The following is a 27,217-nucleotide window of genomic DNA, read 5'->3' on the forward strand; positions in this document are numbered from 1 at the left end:
ATGGCCTCAGAATTTTGGGCTCACTTGCGAAATTGAACCTTCTATAGGTAAAGATGATATCCTGAAAGTTTCATGCTTTCTTCCAGAATTGCACGATTGTTATGCTTATCCGCCCTACTATATGGATTTTCATCGACAAGGTGACAACCCAACTGCATTTTGAAATGAAAAAACTGCTTTATACTTCTAGCTCATTCGTTAAAGGACCAAAGTAAGGACACGTTCGTTGCTTCTAAAATGAACCGTAAATAGTAGCTCATCGTCGTAAAATGTGTAGTTCAAGAAATACAGAATGCACTCGATGAGCTGCAGGTTTTCGTGAAAAATAGCTCTTTTATACCAAGCCCTTCGTTAAGGATCGAGAAATGAAATCGATACGGGGTTCCACATGTATAAAAATGCGAGCAAGCGGGTAAAAATAAAGTAAATAAAATCACAATACGCACTGGAATTCAATATGAAACGAACAAGCGTATCAATATCCGTTACAGAAGCGATGAAAAGTAAACTGGAAGCTGCTACGATCGTGAGGTACGTATCATTGTGCCCTCTGTAAAACGCAAGCCCCACGCATGATGTAATTTAAGAGTACTTAGTATCGAAAAACACCGCAATACACAAGGGGCGCCATAATGACGTGGCGAGGAAAAACGCCGTATAAACATCCGAATGTTGCCGAGTTTACCCTCATAAAGTCATATTTTTAATGACAAAAATATGATTTTTTTTTATTTTCTCAAATAATTTAGATTAAATATACTACTATATTAGGTTCAAATGCAGGCAATATGATACATGCTGTTTATCAAAATTCTACGTAGAGCACGACTTGCACAACGAAAATAATGAAAATGGTAACTCCCTAGCCAAGATGTGAACATTTTTCGATACATAAATTCAAACTCCCCGCCCATAAGAGAATCAGTAATCTACTTCAGTCGAATCGTACACTGAACGTTATTGGGAGAATCTTTGCAGTATGAACATGTGGCATCTGCGATATCAGCGCCTCGGCTCAGCTACCGTGCGTTCTTCGCACTCAAAACGGCACAAGATGAGAAAGAAAGTGTTCGATGGAGAAGCTTGCAAAAACTATTGTTGTGCGCAGTTTGATTCAAGTGGACTCTGGTTTTTCTCATGAGCGGGAAATTCAAATTTGTGCTAACCAATGTGAAATAAGAACTTTTATATTTTGGTTGGGAGTTAATGTCAGTAATTTCTATTACGGTAATCATTATTATAGAGCAAATATGTTTTTAAATGCTCCAATTCGTACCTTGTCTAGTTCTCCAACCTCAAATACTGTTGATCTTTCGAGTAACATTTTCTGGAAAATTGGAAGAGAAATATTATCTATACTGAAAAAAAATGTTGTGTTCTTGTGCTACCTTTGGTTAATGTAGGGAGTGAAATACAAACCAATACATGCCATAAATTGCGGTTGATTTAGTGTAGAAAACAATGGGGAGACTGTAAAAATACATTCCTTCGATTGCGACGTTGGTATTCAGCAATCGTTTTTTTTCTTTCTCCGGAAAATTAGACCCGAAATCACACGCTGAACGTGAGAGCTGAATGAGGTTTGAATGTGGAAGTCATTGATGCATGAAATTCAGCAACGATTCTCAGCGACCTTCGCATGATGTTGGATTTGTCTGAACTATTCGAATAGATTCGATACAAATCTGGATGAAAATAACTCGAATTTGCGAAATTTAATCCGTTGAGTGATGACTGTGGACTTCCATATTCAGCTGCCAAATTAAGAGTGTGACCCGGCATAGCTGGCATTTTTTCTTGAAATTGTCAACCGAAGGCTAGGTTTATTTTGTGTTTTACTTCCCGTATTAATCAAACTTCTGTGTTGAAATTTCTCTTTGTGTAGTTCTTCATAAAATTGTTGTTTATTCCAAGGGAACTTGGCAACGTCTGAAGGCTCATGCGGCGTTCTTCCTAAGCGCGGGAGCATACGGCATGCATTGCGGGTTCGATCCACCTCCCGGGGGACCGTACGCGGAGTAGCTGGAATTTTACGCTCGTGTTTTTCATACGACTCCGATAAATTGTTTTTCTTTCTTCTTCCTTTTTTTCTGTCTCTTTCGGATCGGCACGGAAGTATACGTGAACGGGATGGCTTTCATCACTTTCTCTCGTTTATACGTACTTTCTCTCGCTCCATTTCTTCATCATCAATCAATTTCGCTGCGTGTGAAAAAGGAGCTCCAGGAGACAAGTTTCCCTTCACTTATTTTCTAATATATTCACGGTTGTATTGTTATAAATAGCGAGCATACATCAAGCGCAGAGTGAAATTGACGTGTTTGCGTTACAATGTTTCCTCAATTCCTCCCGCGGACGCACGATCTAATAGCACGTCGAAGAACAGGTTTGTCATAAAAACGTTATATCCTCACCTTCCGGCCAGAATATCACAAGCTCCATGTGACGTTTAAAAAATTCCGCCGTCATTTTTTTTTTTTCAGAAAAATTGCACTGAATTTTATAGGCAGCATAAAGAAATCAAAATTCGGTTAAATTTTCGGACAACTTCGTTGAATAATTTTTCTCTAAGAAAATAAAATGGTGTCAGAAATTTTTATAAACGTCGCATGTTGCTTATTTTGAGCATTGGAGAGAAGTCCAAAATAGAGCCTACAGAGGGTACAAAAGCTCACTCAGCGAATTTATCGTTCTACGATTCCATTCTGAGAATTTCCCCGGAGGAATCAACTTAGGCCATTGGAAATTAACGAAAAGCAGAGGCAATTAATTGGCAAAACTGCATGAGAAGTTGCGGTACTTATTCAATATTCGTAAGGTTATACATTTTGGATGAACTTTCTTAAGGAATTTTCCGGGTACAATATTTGAGACTAGCTTTGACTTGTACTTTTCTCCGGGAGAAACTTGAATCTTGAATTTATAGAATGCAGTGGTTTGGGTTTATGTTTGTCGGAATTAGCCTTGTTGTAACATTGATTATCCTAGGGAAAGGAGGGAGGAATAGAAGGATGAATTGAGGAAGGACCCTCGTGTTGGGTACTTTTGCTTATTTAAATTTCTTTTGTCCGGCTCAATGATGAATCCTTAGATGTCCAAGCTGGGTCAAATGGACTCGAGGCTTACCAAAAATACGTGATATGTGGGGTGTATGGAGCCTGTGCACACTGAGCTTTAGATAAAGGTTTACAATAATGCATCGTAAACAAAGAATCAGATATCAAATTAAAAACAGAAAAAATATCAAGTGTCAACAGAGAAGATAGAAGCGTAATTGGTCCTAGTTATTCCAATTTTTCTGTCGAATCTGAGCGAAACTTTGTTGGCAGAGGAGAGCGGAGCATTGCGAGTTTACGCCTCGCGCTTTTGCGCCTGCAATTTTGTAGATGCAACACGGACATCCATCAAGCACGAATAGTTGTATCCCTGCGCCGTCATCAACGCGCGTCGAGGTACCTATCTCTCATTTTTGAAACTTGAGAAAAGTTAAGGCTGAGTCCCCTCAAAACTCAGAATATGCTATGAAGCTATGATGTGTTCCAATCAATAATCATTTAGAAAAAAGAATAGAAAAAGTAAAAAAAAAATAATAAATAAATAAAACAAATAAAGTCTCTCAAGTGCTTAAAAGGGTCCCGAGTAAAAATTGATATTTTGGTGGAGTTATGTCTTGGCAGAGAATTTATTTGATGGATACCCTTGGAAATTCCAAGCTGTGTCTTGTCGCTTTAAAAGTTTTCCGAAAGATTCAACGCAAATTCCTGTCGCGGTACTTTTGTAAGAAAATTTTTCTCAGTGTAAATATTCAACTAAATCTTGAGCACTTACGCAGCGTTCATTTTGCTCAATTTTCACGGGATGTACGTTAATACAAACTAGAAACATTAAAAAGTTAAGATTACTGCAAATTGAAATCGGCTAAAGGTAGTAATTTTATGCCTCATAGTTTCCTCTGTGCATATTTTAGGCCCCAGTTGCCTGTTTTTAAAGAGGGCTTACAAGTATAGGAATCTCATTTTTCGCGGTAAAAATGAAAACGAAATTTGGGTCCATATTACTAATAATTTACCTTCACTTATCAACTAGAAATTCCAACAATTCCAGTGGCATAATTTAAGCTCACCCTTATGATTCGCACCATATTTTTTGCACGAGGAATTCATTGTTGTATCTTAAATTCTATAAAACTTGACCTTAATTTTCCTCAAGTTCCATGTTTTTATGGCTTAGCCCTTCTGCAATTGAGGAGCCTGCACCTAAATAAGACAAATTTTGATTCAGGGGTTGATTATTGAGATAAACTAAGGATTAGAAATTGTCATAGGGATTTATAGGGCAGGAGATAGAACTACCTTCCATTTTACTAAATAATACTATTTCCGATTGTTTAACTTCAAATCGGCCTCATTTAGTTGACTTATCGCACCCCGCAACGCGAGGCTCACCTCATACCCCTATCCAAAGGGAGACGTCACGGTTCAATCGTGCACTCTGAACGTCATTGCAACCAGTGGAGCATCCTGTGTTAAGCTCGGCGAACTAAGACATCAATACTGTTTCCTCGAACTGAATACAGAGAGCGCAAGAATCAACTTTCCTCTGCCGCGCTGCGCTCGCTGTTCCGAGGCTAATATTCATTGACCCTTGATGCTCACGATGTAGCACGGCTCCCTGAGATTCCTGCTTCTAACCTTTAAACACTTGTATTGAAAAAAATGAAACTTTTGAAAGTAAATTTCAAATGGAGTTCGCTTTAAAATCGGGAAAGCTCTGTAACGTGCTCGTGAAAATATTTTTCCAGGAGCTTAGAGAAAGTAAAACGAGGAAAGCTTTCAAGGCTCAGTTCCAGTGAAAATGGTCCAGATAGTTTTTTTTGAAAGACTAGAGGGCTCCGCCCCCTGGCCGCTCCGCGGCCCAACCCCCTCGTATATTCTGTCAATTCGTTATGAAAATATCACTTAATTTTTTTTAATTTACATTATTCTCGTAAATTGTATTAATATTAATACTGCTGAAGTTCTGTTAAGTGCTTATTCATTCAAAAGATCATCTTCAATTTAGCTAAAAACTTACTTCAATTAAGGTTGGAGTTTTAAAAAAAGGTGAATAATCAGTTTGAAACGGTTTATATGGGATAAAATAAAATGGATGGAAAGCAAATAGGATAGAATATAATATAATATAAACGAAATATAATAGGTTTGTCATTAATAAAACGGGATGTATTTATATTAACCTTGATAAAAGGCCACAGGTCGGTTTGATATTTAAATTAAAGAGTGGCGGTGATGCGTAACAATTTTTGGATTTGCTGCTGCAATTCCCGAGTAGTAGTGATCGCCATAAATTGCGATTTAATCGGAGAATATATCGCGATTTTATCGACGTCGCGATTTATTGCAATATTATCGGATAAAAAAATCGCGATTTTATCGACGGCGAATCATCGCAATATTATCGGGAGAAAAATCGCGATAAATTGCAATAAAATCGCGATTTTATCGAACGCGATTTTATAGAGATAAAATTGCAATAAATTGCAATTTTTCATCAACGCCTACTAACGCATGAATGACGCTTATGAAACATGTTTCTATGCCGCCGCCGCTGCCGTTTTTACCAAGGTCCGTTGGTAACTTTACCATCTCTTTTTTTTATCAATCATTGGTAATGTTAGAAAGGCAGACCGGTATTTTTACTGATTTTTCCAGGTAAGAATACCACTTTTATTCGTAATCAATTCCCGGTAACTTAATTTACCATTTTATCTCTGTAATTCTACCACAGGCGATAAAAAATATCGGCGTTTTTACCAAGGTCCATCGATATCTTTGCCATCTCACTATTCTTGGTAATTTTACAAAGACAGAATGATGAGATTACCAGTAGAACCTCATTTTACCAACCGTATTTCATAAAGTACAGTACGTATTTCATAAAGTACAGAGGAGGGAAAATAAAAAAAAAAAAAAAATCCAATGAAAACTCGGTGTCAGTCAACGCAATGTAAAAAGTTGTAAGGTTGCGAAGCGCCGATCCATCTACATAGAGGCAATTCGCACTTGGGAATCATGTTGCGGCCATAGCCTAATGGAAAAGTGTTGGCCTACCACCGTGGCGACTGAGGCGATAATCGCTCATATGTTGATGATCCTAGCGATTTTATCACCGGTAAAATCGACCGGTAAACGTGATGGACGCACGGAGAACGCCCAGAGTTAACGCCAGGGGATGAAACCCCTTGGAGACTTGATGGTACAATTTTTTATCTACCAATATTATTCACGGTAAAATTAAATCACCCAACCCAAGTAGCATTTTTCAACGGAAAAATTGCGATTTTATCGCCGATAAAATAAAAATAATAAAAATAATATTGGTTAAGTTATATACATAATAAAAAAAGGTTTGTTCATAGGGACAAAATTAATTGTTTTTAAGATAATAAGTACATTTTGCATTCCTCAATTTAAACAGTAGAAAATATACAAAGTTAATGCAGAACTTCTTGATAAACAATGTTCATTGCTGTGTTTTTATTTTTGTCGTCATCAAAATTAATGATTTTTATTTTTAAACCCTCTTTAGTCCTACATCTAGACAATGCTACATACAGTTGCCCGTGAGCGAACATTGGTCTTTCTTTATCTATAAAAATTCCCACTCTGTCAAACGATTGCCCTTGGCTTTTACTAATAGTCATAGCAAAAGCTAATCTAACGGGGAATTGTTTCCTATTCAAAACAAAAGGTAGGTTCGTTTGTTCTTTTGTGTTAAGTGTAATTTTTGGTAGTGAAACTATTTTTCCTTTTTTTTCTCCGGTTAAAATTGAGCAATGCAAAATGTATTTATTTATTTTTAAGACAATTAATCTTGTCCCATTGCACAATCCATCCTCGATACAAATGTTGCGTAGTAACATAACCACAGCTCCTTCTTTTAACTTCAAATTTTGACTTGGCATTCCTGAAGGGTTCAGTGAAGCTAAGTATTCTGGTTGATATCTCAGAGTTAACTCGTCTTGGTCTGTCAGGTCTCCGTCCACTGCAGTTGCCCAACTGAATCCTTCACTCACAATTGTTTCTCCTTCCATTTTTGAGAGTACTTCTTCATTCAATCTGTCAACTTCACAATTTCTGGATGCAAGAAGTATTGATGTTTTTAATGTTTCTTCGTTATATTCTTTAAAAATGCTATCAACAATGTTTTCATTACATATCATTTCTGATGGGAATTCAACTATTTCTTTCTTTCCATTTCCGATTTGTAGCAGCCATTCACTGAATTCTTCGTTGTTTGCTCTCATATTTTTTTTCAAGTGGAAGATTTTGAAATGTTTCCATAAAGGAGAGCTTATTAAAGCTGATTTGACTATTTGATTTCTGCTTCCTTTCTTTACTACTGGCAATAATTGTCTGAAATCTCCGCCTAGGCAAACTGCTTTTCCTCCGAATGGATCATTGTTTCTCATTAAATCTTGCAAGGTTACGTTCACTATTTGAAAAGCTGTTGACAATATCATTGAAGCCTCATCCCATATTATAAAATCAACTTCTGTTAATATTTGTTTTAATGCTGTTGTAAGTTTTGCCGGTTTAATGTCGTTTTCGGATGTCATCTGAAGTGGCAATTTAAAAACCCTGTGAGCTGTTTTTCCACCAGGAAGTAAAATTGCAGCTATTCCAGTCCATGCTATACATAATACTTTTTTATTATTATGTTTTAAGTGGTGATAGAGTGCTCTGTACAAGAATGTTTTTCCTGTTCCCCCTGGCCCGTCGATGAAGAACCTGTTTGTATTGTCGGTTTTCATTATACTTTTTGAAATTTCTGTAAAAATTTCTCTTTGCTCTTCATTCAAATTATCTATCATTCCATGAGCTATTCTGCCATGATCTGTGTTATCTATTCCGTCATCGAAATAATTTTGTGAAATTTTGTCAATATTTATTCCGAAATCCTTTAAGCTTTTCTCTTCACCGTTTAACTTTTGTTCTATTTCTGAAATTGCATTACTTTCATTACTATCTTCGTATAGATAATTCTTGAATTTTTCCCAAAGTCTTTTTCCATTGATGTTTTCTGAAGTTAAAAGAAGGTAAACAAAGAATGATCTCAATCCTGACGGCATCATGACAGAGACAGCTTCGTTCATTATTTCGTCAACATCTTCTTTATTCATACCATATCCTTTCGCATATGCTGCTTCTCTGAATGTTTCCAATTCTATATTATTGACTGTTTTTAAATGTGAAAAATTTAAAGCGCCTTTAACTTTTCTCAGAAGTATTTTCAAGTAAAACCGTTCACAATCTTTCGGAGATATTGAATACAATCTAACCACAAGTTTTGTCTGTCTTATTCTTTTCTTCCATTTTTTTTCTTCCGCTTTCCATACATAATATTTTGGTATATCATGGTAAAATAAATTTCTGGCATTAATGTCAGTCTGATTAAGTTCAAAATAAGCAGTTAGTTTTGTTACTTGATTTTTTTCGCTTATGGCTTGTAATTCCGAACCTTCCTTGAATGTTACGTATTGCTGTCCGGGCAGATGAACTGGTAAGCGCATAACAGAATGACTGTGGCCGTGCATCGGTATTTGTTGTAAACGCCAAGCTGCTTCCATTGAGCTTAAGTATCTTGTGTCAATGTAATCGGAGATTTCATCGATATTTCGATTATTATCATTTCCAGAAATTGAAACTTTAATTCGATCATGCCCTTTAGTCAGGTATTTGAACATATATTTTATTGCCATTAAAGATCCGCAATATTCTACATTTATGTGGCAATCGTATTTTAAGATTAAATAAGGATTATACGGAACAACCATTGAGTTATCTACAAATACTCGTTTTCCGTTTATTTTTTTGTTGTAAACATTGAGCTCATGTCTATTGTCATTGCGTTTGTATTTTGGAAACCCATCACAGGTCATGTCCGTTTCATTTCTAAAATTAAAAGGGAATTTTTTTGAACACGAAGATTTTTCTGGATTCCAACACGGCGTGTTTTCTGAATGTGGTCCATGTAACATGTGTTTCATAACTTTTTCGTGAAGGTTTGGTTGTTCGTCTTTGTCTGGAATTTCAGCGCTAATGAAACGATCTATTTTATCTGGAGTTAATAATTTATTTTCATGATTCAAAATGAAAATGCAATGCGCGTGTGGTAGTCCTCTTTTTTGGAATTCGATTGTGTAAATGTATCCAATAATTGGACCGAAAACTTTACCAGAAGTAATTTCGGATATGAAAGCTGAAAGTCTTATGTTAAAGGCTCTAACTACGAAGTAAGCAATATCACTCGTTGATGTTCCTTTTGGCATTGTTTGTAAATATTCCTTTATCTCCGGCCAATTTGGATTGGCAGTATAGGTGACAAAAAGGTCCAGTCTTCCCAATTCTCTGGTCATGGCCATGGAATCCTGATATAATTGTTGCATTGATCTTGGACTACCTTCCAATTAATTTGAATATTATAAGCATACTCATTTAAATCTTTAATTTTTTTGAAAGAAGACATTCCGAAATTTTTTTTAATTTTGTTTTTTGAAGGTTAAAACTGAAAAATCAAGTGGTGAAAAATACTCAGCTGTTTTTCATCACATGATAATGAAGTAATGCAACTGATAATGAAAAATAAGTCGCAAAGATAGGAGAAAAGAATTGTAATGAAATACATACAATTATTAATGATAAAAAATTAAATTCATATAATTTCGAACAGTAGAGAAATAGGAAGATTCGTAATTTTTTGTATAAATGGGGAAATTTGGGGGAATTTGGAATCGATAAATGCGGTTATCGAAACGTGCGATTATCGATACATGCGATTTGTTGTGTTTGATTGTGTTTCATGGTGTGTTTGATGTGTTTGATTGTGTTTCATGATGTGTTTGTTGTGTTTGATGTGTTTGATTGTGTTTCATGATGTGTTTGTTGTGTTTGATGTGTTTGATTGTGTTTGATGTGTTTGATTGTGTTTCATGATGTATTTGTTGTGTTTAATGTGTTTGATTGTGTTTCATGATGTGTTTGTTGTGTTTGATGTGTTTTAGGTGTATCATGATGTGTATATTGCGTTTTACGTGTTTCATGATGTGTTTGATGTGTTTGCTATGTTTCATGATGCATTTGATGTGTTTTATCCCGGTTCCTTAACATAGTTACATCCACTATTATAAATGACTATACTGTATAGGTAAAATTACTGCATATTATCCCGGTCACTCTGAAGAAATCCGGTTTTATCCCAGTCAATACTGCTTTAGAACAAACGATGTATCGAATATCGATACACAATGATCGATATCCTTCCTGTTATCCCGGTTTATTAATATAGGTACATCCCGTTCATCCATGACTATCCTGTATAGGAGGTAAAATTACTCCCTTTTATCCCGGTTATTATGAAGAAATCCCGTTTTATCCCAGTCAATACTGCTTTAGAACAAACGATGTATCGAAGATCGATACACAAAGATCGATATCCTTCCTGTTATCCCGGTTTATTAATATAGGTACATCCCGTTCATCCATGACTATCCTGTATAGGTAAAATTCCTCCCTTTTATCCCGGTTATTATGAAGAAATCCCGTTTTATCCCAGTCAATACAGCTTTAGAACAAACGATGTATCGAAGATCGATACACAAAGATCGATATCCTTCCTGTTTTCCCGGTTTCTTAATATAGGTACATCCCGTTCATCCATGACTATCCTGTATAGGTAAAATTCCTCCCTTTTATCCCGGTTATTATGAAGAAATCCCGTTTTATCCCAGTCAATACAGCTTTAGAACAAACGATGTATCGAAGATCGATACACAAAGATCGATATCCTTCCTGTTATCCCGGTTTATTAATATAGGTACATCCCGTTCATCCATGACTCTCCCGTATAGGATGTAAAATTCCTCCCTTTTATCCCGGTTATTATGAAGAAATCCCGTTTTATCCCAGTCAATACTGCTTTAGAACAAACGATGTATCGAATATCGATACACAATGATCGATATCCTTCCTGTTATCCCGGTTTATTAATATAGGTACATCCCGTTTTTCTAGGACTATCCTGTATAGGTAATAATCCTCCCTTTTATCCTGGTTATTAGAAGAAATACATCCCATTTTTATACCTGTCTACCTATCAATAATTCCTTTACGGAAGAATACATTTAAATTTCCCGGGGATTTTCAATGACGTTTTCTGATTGGTTAATGAAAGACCAATGAGAATGCGAAATGACACGGACGTACACACAAAAAAGGCCTTATTTTTTTTTACTATAGTAAGATGAGTAAAAGAGAGAGAAGAAGAGTTTCTGTGAGAGTTCACGCCTGAACATAATTCACATGGGGTATAAAATATTCTACACTCACAGCATCTGTCTTAAGCACTTTTTCACCTGTCTAAAGCAACAAAATAATCTAATGATTAAATTGCGCAAATTAAAATTCACGAACGACGGCTTCATTCTCGTTAAAGGATGGACCGCATATAATTAGCGATTAAGTGTAAGTTTAGAGTGGAAAATCCTCTATGAACCGATTAAATTATATTTCCTCTTTGCGTTAAGAGATTCGCAATCGACCACAGTTTTACACATTCAATTCAATAGGACCCACCTTTTATTTCTTTTTTAGGGGGGGGGGGGTGTTAAACTTTCTAATTTAAATGTAAACGTTGCTTTAAGCAAACTTTCGATGAGGGAGACACTTGATGTCTTAAAGCTTACCTTGCACAGAATAGCGATTTATTTTACGTTCATATGTTCAATGTTCAAGCTATGCAAAATTGGGGGCCATCGTGCACGAACAGTTATCGCTCGTCAATTCAGGCACTGGACTGATAGTAAATATCATCGTACATTGAATGATAATATCTCAAAATGTGTCATCTAAATCACCTCGTTTATGGGACATTTCGTCAACGATTTTATGTCCGCGCACCTGTTTTTTCCAGTAGTTAACTTCCACGCGTTTTTTCGGAGGGGGAGTTTTGGTCCACTTACCACTTGAGACCCAAAGTTAATTGGTCCACATGTAAATACAAACAACATGTAAATGATGGTATGTTGGCGTGCCTTCAATTTCGTATAATACTGTACAACACCTCTATTGTGAAATAGTGAAGCGCCGTGGCACGTGGCACGCTGCGGTACGGCCAGCCAGCCAGCACGGAATGCGCACTGGCGCCTACAAACCTAAGGGATACCTCAAGCATTGCGCAATGCGTGAAGTATCTGCTTAGGTTTGTAGGCGCCAGTGCGCGTTCCGTGCTGGCAGCACGTCGCGCGTCGCATCACTCCGCTTTATGCTAGGGCCTATTATTTAAACTCGCGGAGTCAGCGTTTCTCAACTCATCATTTTTATGTTTGCACACTCTGCAAGGATTACTTTAATTTAAATTGATAAAAAAATATATATATGAAAGGAAAATTTAATGTGTGTTTTGTAAATATTAAGATATTCCCGTTTCGTATTTAATGATTTTCAAAGCACATTAATTTTTTCTTTTATATTTTGTGCTTTTACTGTGCTGCAGCGTGGTGTGAGTGCAACCAAACGCTCAAAATAGGACGTATTTGACTCTAGAAGATCGATGTACATATGGGCTAAAACCAAAGTTTTCGTGCTTCTCGGTTTTTTCCCTCTTTTATTCATTTGTGCATAGTTTCTTTCGACACAACTACTGCTCATTGACTTTAATATCGATGCCATCGCTTGGAAAAGGTTTTACAAATATTTGCCACGTTTTAAAAATGTAAATGTTCTTAAAATAAAGTAATATATTCATTAAAAAAAAGTATTCATAAGGTTTATTTTTCATCGAAAATTTTAAGGATGGAAATAAAACCAAATATTCACCCATGACAATTTAAAAAGATTGATCAAAAGAAGGAAATGAAACATCATTTATAAAATGAGTTACCCCAACAACTCTTCCGTCTCTCTCAATTTTCTCATTTCATCATTGTCAATATAATTTTACATACGGACTAAAATATGATACTTGGACCAAATCACTGTTGCTTATTTCACGGGTGGACGTAAACTACTGGACAAAACAGGTGAGCGGACAAAAAATCGTTGACGGAATGCCCAGAAACCCGTTTCTGCCTTAGAACCTTTTAAGCCAGGCTGCAATCTATTTACAATAGAATCTACATCAGTTTAGGCATGGTCATGAAATTATATGAACAAATCGCTCATCCGATTTAAAAAAAAAAAAAAAAAAAAAAAAAAAAAAAAAAAAAAATTAACTTTCTAAACATTTCGTATAAACGAAAACATTCGTTGGAGGAAAAGAGTTGTTGAAGAGGGTAGGCTTTTGGTTCCGAAGAGCCATAAACTTTTTACTTAACGTGAGAGTTGTCACCGGTTGTTCGTTGTTACTTGAGAAAAGCTAAGTGGTCTCCAATAAACTTCCCCTGCACTTTCTAATAGTTTCCCAGACAGTCCGCCACGACTTCTGACTTAGGAAAGTGTTACTGTGTGCAAGTCGTCAACATTGACCAAGCGCCTGATTAAGTTTTTTACACCCCTTTACATTACTCAAACTCTGCATTACTTCTTCATTTTTCATTCCTTGGCTCTGAAAGCCTGGCTCTCTCCTCGTGAAGATGATTGAATATCGATAATATCGCTAATATTTGTTTTAATTTTTGACGAATCTCTTACGATTGTTGGTGATTCATTGTTGCTCTGTACTTGAAAGCTTGACACGTAGGGCCATGCCCAAGTCGCTAGTGGAAAAAGAAGAAAGACGACACCCAAAGAAAACAAAAGTTGATAAATTCATCTGTTTTTCGATCGATCTACGAATATGCGAACGATTCCCAAGTTTGTCGATCGTATCATGGTTTTTTCGATCAATTCACGGTTGTCAATCGATTCACTCAGAGAATTTACAAGTGTCTGAAATTTGATGAACTACTAAGTGAACTGAACACGAGGATATCCTTGGTTCATGAATTGAACAATTATTGGAGAAGATATGACAAAATGATTTAATCTGTTAAAATACATGTGTGTAAATGGGAAATGCCGCCAGATAACGTCACTAGGCGGTGCATTTTCTCATTTTTAAATCTATTTTTATACTATTTCCCATATTAGAAAAACGTCATAAAAAGTACTGTGAAATCAGCCGCTCTTTAAGCACTTTCAGATGAAGAAATAAAAAATTTGCATGCCAATTTCTCCACAGATTAACAGTTTGATTTATACCCACGTGCTTTAATCGAAGACAAAAGGGACCCACCGCTGGCATCTTGACGACTAGTGGAAGCTTTTAATTTCGGCATCTCAACACCTCTTTATGGCCAAATATAAGGAAGCACCAGTCATCACCCTTTTTCCGGCTGCTGATTTACCTACTAGGTGGATGATGAGCTTTGAATGAAGTAATGAGCCAAACACGTTTCCCAAACTTTGGGTTTGGTAGCAAAACGAAATTCTCAACACGTTTTTGACCATCCATCTAATAGGTAGACCAACAGTTGCATATTGGGGCCCCGAGAGAAAAGGGCTTCTACCTGTCGCCAAGAGGCCATAGTGAAGGGTCTCTTGTCTCTGTGTACATACATACATTCAAGTCGCTTTTATAGCACGCTCGGGCGCTATGCTACACCTAATCGCCATTCTTCTCTATCGATCCAGGGATCATCTGATAAATGGCATCGTGTAATTTCATCTTGAATGCCACCTATCCACGATTTTGCTGGACGTCCCTTACGTCTCCTCCCAGAAGGAACCCAATCCAGTACCTTCTTGGGCAATCTGTCATCCGCCATTCGTTGGACATGTACGTAGTCTCTCTGTACAAACCCATATGCTTCGGTTGATATAGTGCCAACTCGGTTTCTGTGTGTGTACATACATATAAGTCGCTTTACAGCACTCCCTCTTGCTCTACGACTCCTAACCTCCACTGCTCTCTATCAAACCACAAATCTTGGGGGATTGAGCACCTTAACATTTCCGCTTCAATCCCTTCCCTCCAACCTTTCATTGGGCGCCCTCTGCGTCTTCTCCCAGGAGGAACCCAGTCCAGGACCTTCTTCGGCAACCTGTCTCCTGCCATATGACTGTGTGACCTGATGTTCTGTGTGTGTAATGAGGGTATTATTATGTTGCAGGTGGGCCAGATTGATGGGATGAAAGTGCTCCAAGCCTGGAGAGCGATCGGAGGACTGAGAGCGACCGGGACGATCGGAGGATGAGCGGATCGACGACGGGCACCTCGGAGACGCTGGCCAACTCCGGGTACTGCAGCGGCGATGAGACGGCGAGCCTCCTCTCGTCGCGGACGACCCCGCTGCCGACGGTCAAGCCGGTGCTCATCCGCCAGGACTGCACCACCTCGCTCCGCAAGTCCCCGACGCCGAACCTCTCCACCTCCGGCGGGGCCATGGGCAACAGCGACGAGTCCGGCAACACCGTCTGCGCCGAGGACTACAACGCCCGCTCCCTCACCGAGCTGGACCACGCGTCCTCCGCGGCGGCGGCCACCCGGTTCCCCGGCTCCGGGCTCCGCAACTCGGCCCCGCCCGGCGGGTTCCACCTCGTCCCGTACGTCCGCTGCCACTGCGAGCGGCGCAAGTCCCACTCGCTGGCCCGCTCCGCCTCGCGCGAGTCCGTCCGCTCCATCCACCCGGCGCCCACCGTCCACCTCACCATGTCCCCGAGCTCCCGCATCATCCGCCAGAGCTCCCAGCCGGAGGCCACCTGCTCCGGCCACTGCTGCCACGTCCACGGCGGCAGCGCCAGCCCCATCCCCAGCGGCTCCATGCGCCACCTCAGGGACCCCGCCGACGGCCTCGCCATGATCGCCGCCGAGTCGCTCCGCTACAACGGGGCCATCAGGCAGTTCAAGCAGGTCAGTTCACAACCACACTTTTTCCATAGTCTCTACAGTTACTGCAATCATCTCGTTCTCTTGTTTTGTGTCACTTGGAACTAGTTTTTTTAAAGAGATTTTACAAATTATTTTCAGCGGTATCCAACTGAAGATAGGGGGAACGGTCTGATTCTTTCAGTTTCCCTTTTAGCCTTCTTATCCGCGGTTTTTTGTAGTTTATACATTCTTGAATTGTCATTGCCACGGGCTACTGCGTAGAAGCTTATTTTATGTTACTACACTCTGTGTCGTCGTTCCTTTTACAGTTCCTTCTCTCAGGAGCCCCCATATGGTTCGCATTGTGATTATGGGATATTCAAGGAGATTCTTAACATGACATCATTATAGAAGACAACTGCTGTAAACTTCGAATGATATTCAGCAATATAACTTTGGTAGCCGCTCTTCGAAAGAGATTAATCTGATTTGCCACCACAAAAAATACTAAATACGGAAGAGAACATGTAGGCTTTCACCTACCTCAGAGTCTGTCAAAATCATGGAATTTTTTCTCTCGTATTTTATTCTTTTTGCAATGGCAAATCATAGCAATCCCTTTCAATAATCCGTTTCCATGGTTATACTGCTTAATTTTACGAGAGGTTTACGAAAATTGTACGTCTCGTGATGTCATGTCAAGGACCTCCTTGAACTTCCCATAATTAAATAATGCAAACAAATGTGGCTTCCTATAAGGGAAGGTGCTTGTTTAAGGAACGGTTTTGACTCCGGCTCTATGTCTCATATTACAGCAACCCTGAAAAATTAATGCGTGAAACCTGAAGGACCTTGTAAATGGTAACGGCTAACCAATAAACTGCACATAGGGGCGGGACGCTATGTCGCCTCACACAGAGAAGACACTCCCGTCGGTCTTGTATTCAACATTTCCCCACTTGTATCTGTGTGAAATATAAGATGCAACCTTTGAGATGGAATCATAACTACCCTCTCGAGAAAAGGGCCTTTACATGCCCCTTTCTTGAGGAACTCGGGGGCTCCGTTCAAATGTGGCCTCGACGAAACCTCACGGTGAGACAATCCTCCATTGAAAATTCTAGCTTGAGTTCAAAGCTAGATTTGGCAATACAGCATCGAAAAGTTTACATGCTACTCTATTATAAAATGCCAATAGTTTGAAGTTTCTTGGTTCAAAGAACAACTTTCTTCAGTCTTTTTGTGATTTTTAAGGCACAAGAACATCATCTGATGATCATCTGCCTCAGAAAATAAAATGGGAACTTGAGAATTGTAACATTATTTAATGGTATAAAATATAAACTTTGTATCGTTTTATTACCAAAACGGACGTCAAACTTAAGCTAAATCTTCAATGGAAGGATTGATTCATCATAAAATTTCTCTCCGGTTATATTTGAACGATATGCCTGAGTTTCTCCACTAAAAGGCACTTTTTGACAGCCTTTTTTTTTTTTTTTAGAGGGACCGAATAGTAACATTTAGCCTGAATTACTAATTGACCAACTACCGATAACAAACTCTCTGAGAGGATGCCGATAGAAATTTGGGAAAGAATGAGATTTCGGACCTTCCAAGAGATTCAAAACGGATTTTCTGCTCTTCAAATCGTTGTAACAAATCTTCTCTATAGTTCTTAGTTTCAATGGAGTATGCTTGGATGAAAGCATGGTCTCGTCTGGAATTGAGATAATCCGTATTATTCGAGTAAACAAGTTGAAACGAAAGAGGGAAAACGTTGTCGCGATACTGATATGACTAAAGTTTTCCAAGCTTATTTGCCTTTTTTTTTTTATGAACGTTGCCATAACTCGCGTGAAATGACGGTTTCTCTCTACAAAAGCGTACTAAAAAATGCGGAATAAATGCATTTAATGGCAATCCTCATTATCTTCTCAGAACATAAAACCCCTACGAATGAATGAATAAATAAAATGTCTAGCCCAGCGAAAGCAAAATTAAAAGTAAGTAAAATTGGATTCTGAAACTGGTGAGTTGTTTATTTTCAATTTTCGGAGGAGATTTGAAAAAATGACGAGGGAACGGGCAAGTTGACAACATTGTTTTTTGCTCCATAAAAACCAATAGACATGTATCGATTCGAGGAAGGGCTAGGTGCTCCGACAAGAATCGACTTTTTAACACATGTTTGAATGGAGGAAAGCCAGAGTTGCCAAATTGCTGGATCCGCCTCTGTGGTTGAGTGAAAAAGGGACCTTGCGCACTGAAAAAAGAATCTCTGTGTATTTACTAAGAAAAGGGTAAAATTACCGCGAATTCGGGGTTCTATTTGATCCCAGTTTTTTCTTGGTAAAATTACCATTTATGGAATTGATAATTTTACCGAGAAATCTTGGTAAAATTATTGAGCATTCTCGGTAATTTTACTGGACCTTGGTAAAAACGCCAATACTTTTGATCGGCTGTGGTAGAATTACCGAGATAAAATGGCAAAGATACCGGGAATTGATTACCAATTAAAGTGGTATTCTTACCTGGAAAAACAGTAAAAATACCGGTGTTTAGGTAAGCTTCCCAGTCTGTCTTGGTAAAATTACCAATAATTGGTAAAAAAAAGTGAGATGGTAAAGGTACCAACGGACCTTGGTAAAAACGCCGAGAATTATTTTTCAGTGCGATGGGAGTGGAAAAGTTGAACGACGACAAAAAAATATTAGATCGAGCTCAGCGAAAAAAGGGTTCCCGTCCGTAATGGAGGATTAGCTGGGCACGGAAGAATAGTAAATAGACGAAACTAATGGCTAATGCATGTTGCGGTCTTTTAAACGTTGTTCGGCGTGAGATAATGCCTCGCGAGGGAAGGGAAAGAGGGAGGGGGGTGCTTTAGCACATTTGCAGGAAAATCAAGCGCTTTTCTGTTGTAGTCATATGCGAATTAAATTAAGAGCCTTGTGTGGAATAAAACATTCTCTAAACCTATGAGACGTTTATTAGTGTGTTCTTGCGCCCATTTTGGCTCGAGAATACCACTAAGAAAGGACGCCGCATGAATATTTGCCCGTTGTCAAATTTTCAATCGAGAGACACGAATTTTCGGGCAAAGTTTAAAGTAGTTTGCCTCCGGAAATTTTTTTGCGCCGTTAAATAATATTTGTAAAAAAGAAAAAAAAAAAATTTAGGCGTTTTTCTCAAAAATCTATTTCGACCAAATCTCGCAATAAGGAAGGGTCAAATTTTGTCGTGGTGAACAATGCTAGTCCAAGTTCAGGAAACATGAGGTATCTGCTTTTGAAGAGTGTTGGTGAAAAGTTCTGAAAAATTCTTCTTCACGTTTGAAGATTCGTCGCGTCCAATTTTAAATCAATAGAAACTGATTTTTTAAGATATTTTCCGCAGTTGTGTACTTGTTTCTTCTTTTTCTTTAAATGGGATTTAAAAAAAGTGTGGTAAATGGGGTTAAGAGTTTGGAAAATTCAGTGCAACTGCCAGTAATACACTAACTTAAGGCACACATTCTGTTTTTTTTTTATTTTTTTATTTTTTTTTTAAATTCAATTTGTGAAATTATGCAGGAAATCATACGTTTAATTTAAAGGTATTTCTAAAATGGTCATGTTCCGCAACAAGCCCTTGCCAATTCATGAATCAAAACTGTTCATGCGTTTTCTGCAGTAAACAGCAGAATGAAAACGCAGGTTGCGATCTTATTTTTATGATCCCACTGGAAATTTCATCATAAGACGCGCACAATCGATTGCGGGTACATAATATCTGCATGAAACGGTCATTTCATGAAGTGTTTCTCGTCTTGTAAATGTGTGTGTACATAACTCGCTCGTAGTCAATATTATGTTTTTCTCATTTTTTTCAAATATTACTACCCTCTGAAAAAATGTCCGAATTCTTCGTAATCAGATTCGGCTGTAGATACTGCATTTTCATATGAAGTGCCACAATATCACAAAGAGGCTATCATACTCCGTAAAGAAGCCTCTCTGCTCTGAGTGATATCTGTTGCTTTCAATTGATAGGTTGTAACTTTGTGACTTACATGTCTTGAATCGGTCATCGCAGCATGTTGGTCCACTTCACTAATTTAAGTCTGTAAATATCCAATCAAAATCGAACCCGACAAACAATTTGAAATATCCACTCTGTTAACAATAAACTCCCAAAGTTTGTTCATTGGCTCAGTATTAAACACGTGGACACAGAAAAGTTTCCATCACGTGACATTTTTATCTGACGTTGCTCCGGACAATAACCAAAAAATCTGAATCCGCAGACAACAAGTTTTTCTCTCTGTCTTTCTGCCTTTATCTCTTACAACAGAGAAAGAGTAAAGAGACGGAGAAAATAATAATTTTGCTTATTTCCTGATCGTGATGGAGGGAACTAAAGATAACTGGATAACTGCAAGAGGTGGACCTTTACACGTGTATTTTTCTGTGTGATTTGTTTGGGTTTTCTCATTTTTTTTCGTTTTATTTATTTTTCATTTCATTTTTTTTTCTTTACATTTTATATTCTGGATTAGAAATCTGATTTTTTAAGCAATATAGATACCCATGGGTATAAAAGATCAAATTAGGGTGCCGCACGCATTTCTATTTTCCAGATTTTGGTAATTTTGTTGTCTGTGGTTTTCCTGGTTTAATCATTCGGCTATCATTGTTCTTCGGTTACGAGTGCGAAATAACAAAATTTTTTCAAATGGTTACAATGAACCCCTAGACGATATACAACATTTACAGTATATTTTTTCTCATCAAAATTTCAAATTAAAGTATTCTCAATTTTTGCCCTTAAATAATCGATTCAGTAAACTAAATTTTTCCTGACAGTAATTTCAGGAGCATCATGTATCCAAATAAGAGAAAAGAGATTTGTAGGAGAGGAATTCTATTGTTATTGTATTTGCCAGATTTGTCAATTTGTTTTTAATTTCTAAATGGTCTGCATTGATTTTAGATTTTTAGCGGGAAGTTTGGAATTACCGATTTCAAAGTAGAATATAGCCAGTGAGTTCTCAATTGCGAGTCAATTTCTGTCTTCTACGATCCATTAAATTCATTTTAAGCGAAATTTTGATGAGGAAGTTTAAATTGGGGTTTTTCACCTCTTACCCTATATATTCAGTGGTCCGCTTGGACTACAATTTGCAATAGAGAACTACTATTTCTGGCACATCCACAGAAGTACCCATCTAAAAATGGAAACTGACGGCGCATATGTCGATCCTAAAATTATCTAGTAATAGTAGTTCCTGATTGCAAAATGTCGTTCATTTTCGGGCGATTTATGGCGTGAAAATAAGAAGCATGAAGGAGCGAGAAAAACACCTCAGTTTAAACAAATGAAGGTAGTTATTTTCAGAGACAAATAGAGACTCGAACGTCTCTGTGATGGTGGAAACTTTAACTTTCTGGGCGTCAAGCTGTAGGCTCTGTGGCACATCATCGAGCGTAACCTTTTTGTTGGTTGTTAAGCTTCATATTAAGCCGTGAGCTCAACAAGTTCGCCGAACATCGGCCGTGTTGCCAAACTGATCTCCCACCACATTCCGTATCGGTCATCCAAAAGGTGATTTCAATCAAGAATTTAATGTGGAGTTGAAGCCCCGGCAGTAGGAATTTCTACGTGATATCGAGAGGACACTATTTTTCTCTGGTTATGTATCTGAAAATGTGTTCATATTCTAGCGAAACTTTGGCAAAAGTGTACAGACAATCATAAGACACATCCATGATCCCTCCGCTTCTTAATGAGGGAAAAAATAATATCTGATGCAAGCGATAGAAAGGACGGGTATCCACCAAGGTCTTTTTTGGTCCTAAAATTCAGTGATTGATAAAATGTTTCTATGCAGTAAATTTTACTTCTTAACATCGAGGCAGATTTTCAAGTAATAATATTAAAAAGTAAAATTTGCCGAGTAGAAACTTTTTTGCGCATTTAAAATCTTTGATCATCCCGAGAATAAACAGGGGTTAAAATTATAAAAATGGTGGGGTTTTGTGTGAACTATTGAATAATAGTAGCCATGCCTAATAATGGTCATAATTTATCACCGTGATGGTTCTTTACCATTGCGTTTCGTGAAATAATCACTATATAGTAAAAACACCACCACTATTGGTTATAGCTACTACTGAGCTAACTAAGCCGTTAATTGTAGAGACGACAAATAGGGTGATTTCAAAAGCCCCGAACCACCCCTGTAACCCTGAAGGTGCGGGCACCTTTCAGCGTAATTCCCCCGTAAATTCGGGGTGGGGGGGGGGTGCCGAATTATTTTTCCTTGACCTCGGAGCACTCACAAAATTTTAGGTCTCTATTTTAATTTCTTCAAAAGTTACAGGGTTTATACCTATTGCTGATGGTGCAGGACTTTTGAATCATCCTGTATAAGCTTTACAGTACTGCTCGGATTGTGCAACTTTGTGCACAATTTAACAAAAGACGGTCTTGAGACCCCCCCCCCCCCCCCCCATTTGTCTGTATTTGGATCGCATTTAGCAAAAAGGAAGGAGCGCGATTACAGTATTGGACAAATGTCGCTCCTTCAGAGGTATGTTTAAAGAAAGCTCGCAAACGACACATACCTTTTGCCCCTTACCAAAAAAATGGGTTAATTGGATAGAAAATAATTGGGTAAGTTTTAATACTGTACATATAGAGTATTTTTCTAAAAAGAAAAGAAGGTGCATAAGTGTGAAACCACGCAATCCGTGATGGTCTATTTGTTGGCTAAGCTCATCCCATTTTAGCAATATTTTTCATTAAAATAAAATGATTTATCGCAGGTTACCATCGTGAATGCCAGCGAAAAGCGCAGACTCGGCTCGACAAAAAATGTCCTCTATGTTTTCCACTCATTGAGAGAAGAGTTCCGCTGGATGTGCATGACTTGAGAGTGCAGTGTCTTGTCGCCGGATTTAGGAGTCTGGAACTCTTGTTCAAGCGGATGTTGCATTGATTCAAGCGGATTTGGCATTTGATGCAAGCGCTGTTGCATTGAAACAAGAAGTCCAGACTCGGAAATCCGGCGACATGAAACGGGCACTCTTGAACCAAGAGGTTTTTTTTACCAGTGGTCTTTTTTTCTCAGTGGAATTTAAGGAAAAGTCCCCTGACGGCCCCCCGCGTGTTTAGTTGTGATGTACCTGGCTTTTATTGTGATAGGTTGCTTGTTGACTATGGCTGTATTACGTTGTGATATGATACTTGGGAATGTTGTGGTGCATACAGGGGATATTGCTCAATCCGCAAACGTTGGCCCAAGCGCGAACGGCTCCAGGTTCAGGCGGGCCTACACCGACGCCGCCCCCGCCACCAGCGATCGCAGTGACGTAGCAGTCGCAAAAGCCACGGTTCGAGCCTTTCATCATTTCAAAAGACACTTAGTTGCCCCTGACCCCTGCAATCTGCTACTTTACACTCTCACACACACCCACACTCACTACCCCAAGACGACTTTTATTAGTGTCACAATCGGGACCCGGGTCCTCTACGAAAGAGCCTCCGCCCATCCAGTAGATTTTTTGGAAGAATTTTCCAAAAATGACGTCATCTTAGTCATGAAGTATGTTAGGAAGTTTTGCAACGTCACGGATGAGGTACGCTCTGCTAAAGTGAAGTCAACATGATATCATGTCAAATCAGTACGACACCATGCTCGGAGGAAACCCCAGCACTATTTCGTACAATTATGCTAATATTTATACGGGAAATCATAATGATCTATAGCTGATACCGCACTGATACCATACTGGTATACTGAACCGTACGGAATGATCTGATATGGTAGAGAGAATCGTTCAATTCGTGCGACCACTGATTGACTTTACCGGGGCGTAACCGAGGTCCGAGGTATGGATTGCATTTTGCAGAAAGGAACCAGGAGCATTCCAACGTTGCTCGGATTGTGCAACTTACATTCTTTGCATTAAAATGACTTAAATCATGCACAAAATTAAAATAAAGGTATGCTTTTTGTCTTGAATTTATAGTTTATCGAGAGTGAGGATAAAGCCTGTTTGGGTGATTAGTTTATATTTGTAATTAGGGTAAAAAAAGTTGCAAAATCCTAGCGACATTGGAAATACTCTCGGCTCTTTTTTTCAAAATGCAATCCGTATGTACTTTTTCTTTTACCATCGAAAAAAACTATTTCGTTAGGTTAGGTCAGGTTAGGTTAGGTTAAGTTAGGTTAGCGGATCAAACGTATCGAAAAAGCGTATCTTTAGAGATCAGGAATGATTTCCAAAGGCACTTTAATGAGCCAGGACTCTAAAGAAAATACTAAAGGTTAAAGGAAAATAAGAAATCGGTTTCGCCAAAGTCGACAAGAACAGCAGTGTCCGTGTCTAACTTTATCTAAATAAAAGTCGTCTGATCATTGACACTCACCCCTTCAAGGGATTGTACTCGAAAGGTTAAGCACTGTCAGCTCCCTGACCTTTATTTCCTGACGTTAGAAGTCATACCAGCAGGGAACGCACCCATCCGCAAGGGTAGTTTTGAGAAACACATTTGCGCAAAAGCACTTACACCGTGTTTTTTTTTTTACAATTTCTTTTGTAGATAGGTTCATGTGCGGCTGAATGACCCTAGTCTTCCAAGACCAGATGGGGACGATGTTCCAAAAAAACCATCCTAACTGCATTTGACGGCGGGGGATCGTCAGGATTGTGTTAGTGGTGTCAGAGAGAAACCAAACAGAACAACGCCTGAAAGCTTCCGAATTTTCTCTAAAATATGAGGAAAAAGCCCAAAAAAATTGGCACGGAGTTGGTTTTCGCCAGTTGAAAAATGCAAAATGTGATGAGGAGTTCAAGCAACGTTTAAAGTAGTTGGGCTGATTTTATCGTAACCCTTCCATTTATATGTGGATGCTAAATGTTACCTCGAAATGCGTGGAGTTGAGATGTATAGTATCATTGGGATGATTATTTATTATTATTGATAGACAAAGCGATCAACGAATGTAGACAGAGGAAAAAATATTGGTCTATAACGGGTGTTAGTTATCAACTTAGGAGAAAAAAAACGATCGACAGATAAAGGAGTCGCTTGTGAGTTTTCATTAGTTAGTCTATTGCTTACCTCTTTAGTCCATCGCAAAAACCCTCTTCAACCAATAGGATTGCTTGATGCCTTCCGATACTTAGTTGGCTACGTCGCGTTGTCTTCGAATTTTAATAATTTGCTGATCTAGCATTAGGCGTGTATAAGCAGATATCGAAAAAATTATAGGAGGTGTCAACCGTCCGATCGACTCAGGAACTTTAATGAAATTAGGTCACAATTAGAGAAAATAGACCTTTCGAACACATGATATGTAGCCAATTGATTTTAAGTTACATGTATAAAACGCGGACCTTGGGAGGCCTTTTGGACTAATAGTATTTCTTAAAATTACTGAATAGTTAAGTAAAATTAAAACGGAAAGGAAAACTCGTTAAATCAATCTACCTATAGGATATTTCTTGTTACCGCAATGTCAAAATCAGGATAATGCACCCAACCTGCCAGGAGTGTATTTACTAAATGAGAAATTTAAATCCATCTTCACTGGAAAATGACCCTTAATTAAGGATTATGTTCTCCTTTTTTCCCGTCTGTCATGTCTCGCGGTAAAACTCAGTACTTTATGATTCAGGCAGTGTCGAAATGTTGTTTTTCCGGGTGAATTTGTTCGTAGATCCCTGTGTGACCTGTGTCTGCGCTTTGACTGCTTCGATGAACACCCTAGAGTAGTTGAATGAGTATGTGTCGTTCATATATCCAAAATATTACTCAAAGCTCAGAATGTTACAATTGTAATTTTTGCCTGCTGATGTGCATGATTATATCTGGATTAAATCCAAAGTATGTCCAATTACAACATCCGAGGTTATTTTGTGAAGGCAAAATCCCGGAATTACTGTCTATTTGAGAATTTTTCCAGGTTTACCTTTCGTTTCTTTTTTATGATATTACAGTTTAATATTACGCTGGACCAACACTTTGGACCATGCCATCCTGCTCAACACTTTGGGATGTTTGGGAGCTGAATTGGTTCCACAAATAGGTGTGAACTCAGTACCATTTGAACATCCAAAATATCTAATTAAGCATCCTTTAATTTTGTACCCAGTCGTCGAAAACCATGAGGTTTTCAAACAGTATTGCCTTGCCCAGATTTCCGGGGAAAAAATAAAGTACTCAGGAGGTCTTAAATGTCGCAAACGGAGATAAGCGGTTTCGCAATTAGGTGTCAGATATATTCGTCACCATTTATGTATGGTGCGCGGTGATATTGAACACTTTGCGTCTACTTTTTTTTGCTAGTATTATGTATTATATACATAGGGTAACACAATGTACAAGTATTAAGCCTAATAATTTTAGCTTAAGTATATATACAAAACTAATTGCCTCCATATTTTTGCGTATTAAGAGTGGAATCAACGAATGAGTGTTTCCTTTAGAAATCTAAAGATAATGTGATTGTGAATGGGGGCACATTGTTTTTATTAACGCAACACAAAAGGGAAAGAGCTTGTGCGGTAGTTAGTAGGCGGATACTTCAGACTGGTTATTGAGATGTTCCTGTCGCTTTAAGCTTTCTGGGGGAAGTTGACCAGCTGCATTGTGTGTCTTAGGTATTGGCTGCTTGTGTGTGGCTTAATAGCAGCAGGTACATAGATATGTCTGTGCTTCTCTGTCTTGAGAGGCTTGGTGACAGATGTTTAATGTGACTCTTTTATTGATAATCTTGTTCAGTCCTTTCTAACTAATATTGGTCCAGCTATAATGGCCGCCGTGAAGAGAAAGGAAAAGTGCATTGGGCGTGTACTTGCAAATGCCGCAATCATAAACGGTTCATGTTTAGGAGTACTTGAAAAACGTAATGGAGCAATTGAACGTTGCGGAAATAGTATCGTTTCAGCACTTAACGGAACCTCCGACCAATAGCGGTAACTAGCGCGAAGGACGAGGGTTTTGTCACGGTAGAAGGATAAAAAAGGCCGGGGGGCACCGATCTCTACTCTCACCATAATTACCAATTTTTACACGGGCGAAGTTTAGGTCATATGGATCTCTGAAGTTTTCAGATTGAGCATCTGAGGAAAGTTCGGATCACAATCTGAAACTTCAGCTCTTGCATCTGAAGTACTTCGACGTACTTCCTACTTCGGTTCTCACATCTGAAGTACTTCAGATGTGAAAACTGAAGTTTCAGATGTATGATCCGAACTTCAGACCTAAAGTGTTCAGATGCTCAATCCTTCAGAGATTATTGAACTAGATGTGTGCTCCATTTTGGACGTTTGTTCGACCTCTAAACATTTTTTTCTGGAAATTTTTATCGATATCGACA

At 38.4% G+C, this 27,217-nt stretch overlaps 1 protein-coding gene across 3 annotated transcripts in view; it reads left to right on the plus strand.

Annotated features, from left to right (window-relative positions):
- SK (small conductance calcium-activated potassium channel) overlaps positions 1 to 27,217 on the plus strand; it is a 398,226-nt gene that overhangs the window by 197,214 nt on the left and 173,795 nt on the right. For all 3 annotated transcript variants that reach the window (XM_072297495.1, XM_072297494.1, XM_019061693.2), the window contains exon 3: positions 15,149 to 15,888. In XM_072297495.1, coding sequence (XP_072153596.1) covers positions 15,229 to 15,888 — 660 coding nt within the window. In that variant the 5' untranslated portion in view covers positions 15,149 to 15,228. The remainder of the gene's footprint in view (positions 1 to 15,148; positions 15,889 to 27,217) is intronic.

The sequence above is a fragment of the Bemisia tabaci genome, chromosome 2 (assembly GCF_918797505.1).
Source record: "Bemisia tabaci chromosome 2, PGI_BMITA_v3".
Classification (NCBI taxonomy): domain Eukaryota; kingdom Metazoa; phylum Arthropoda; class Insecta; order Hemiptera; family Aleyrodidae; genus Bemisia; species Bemisia tabaci.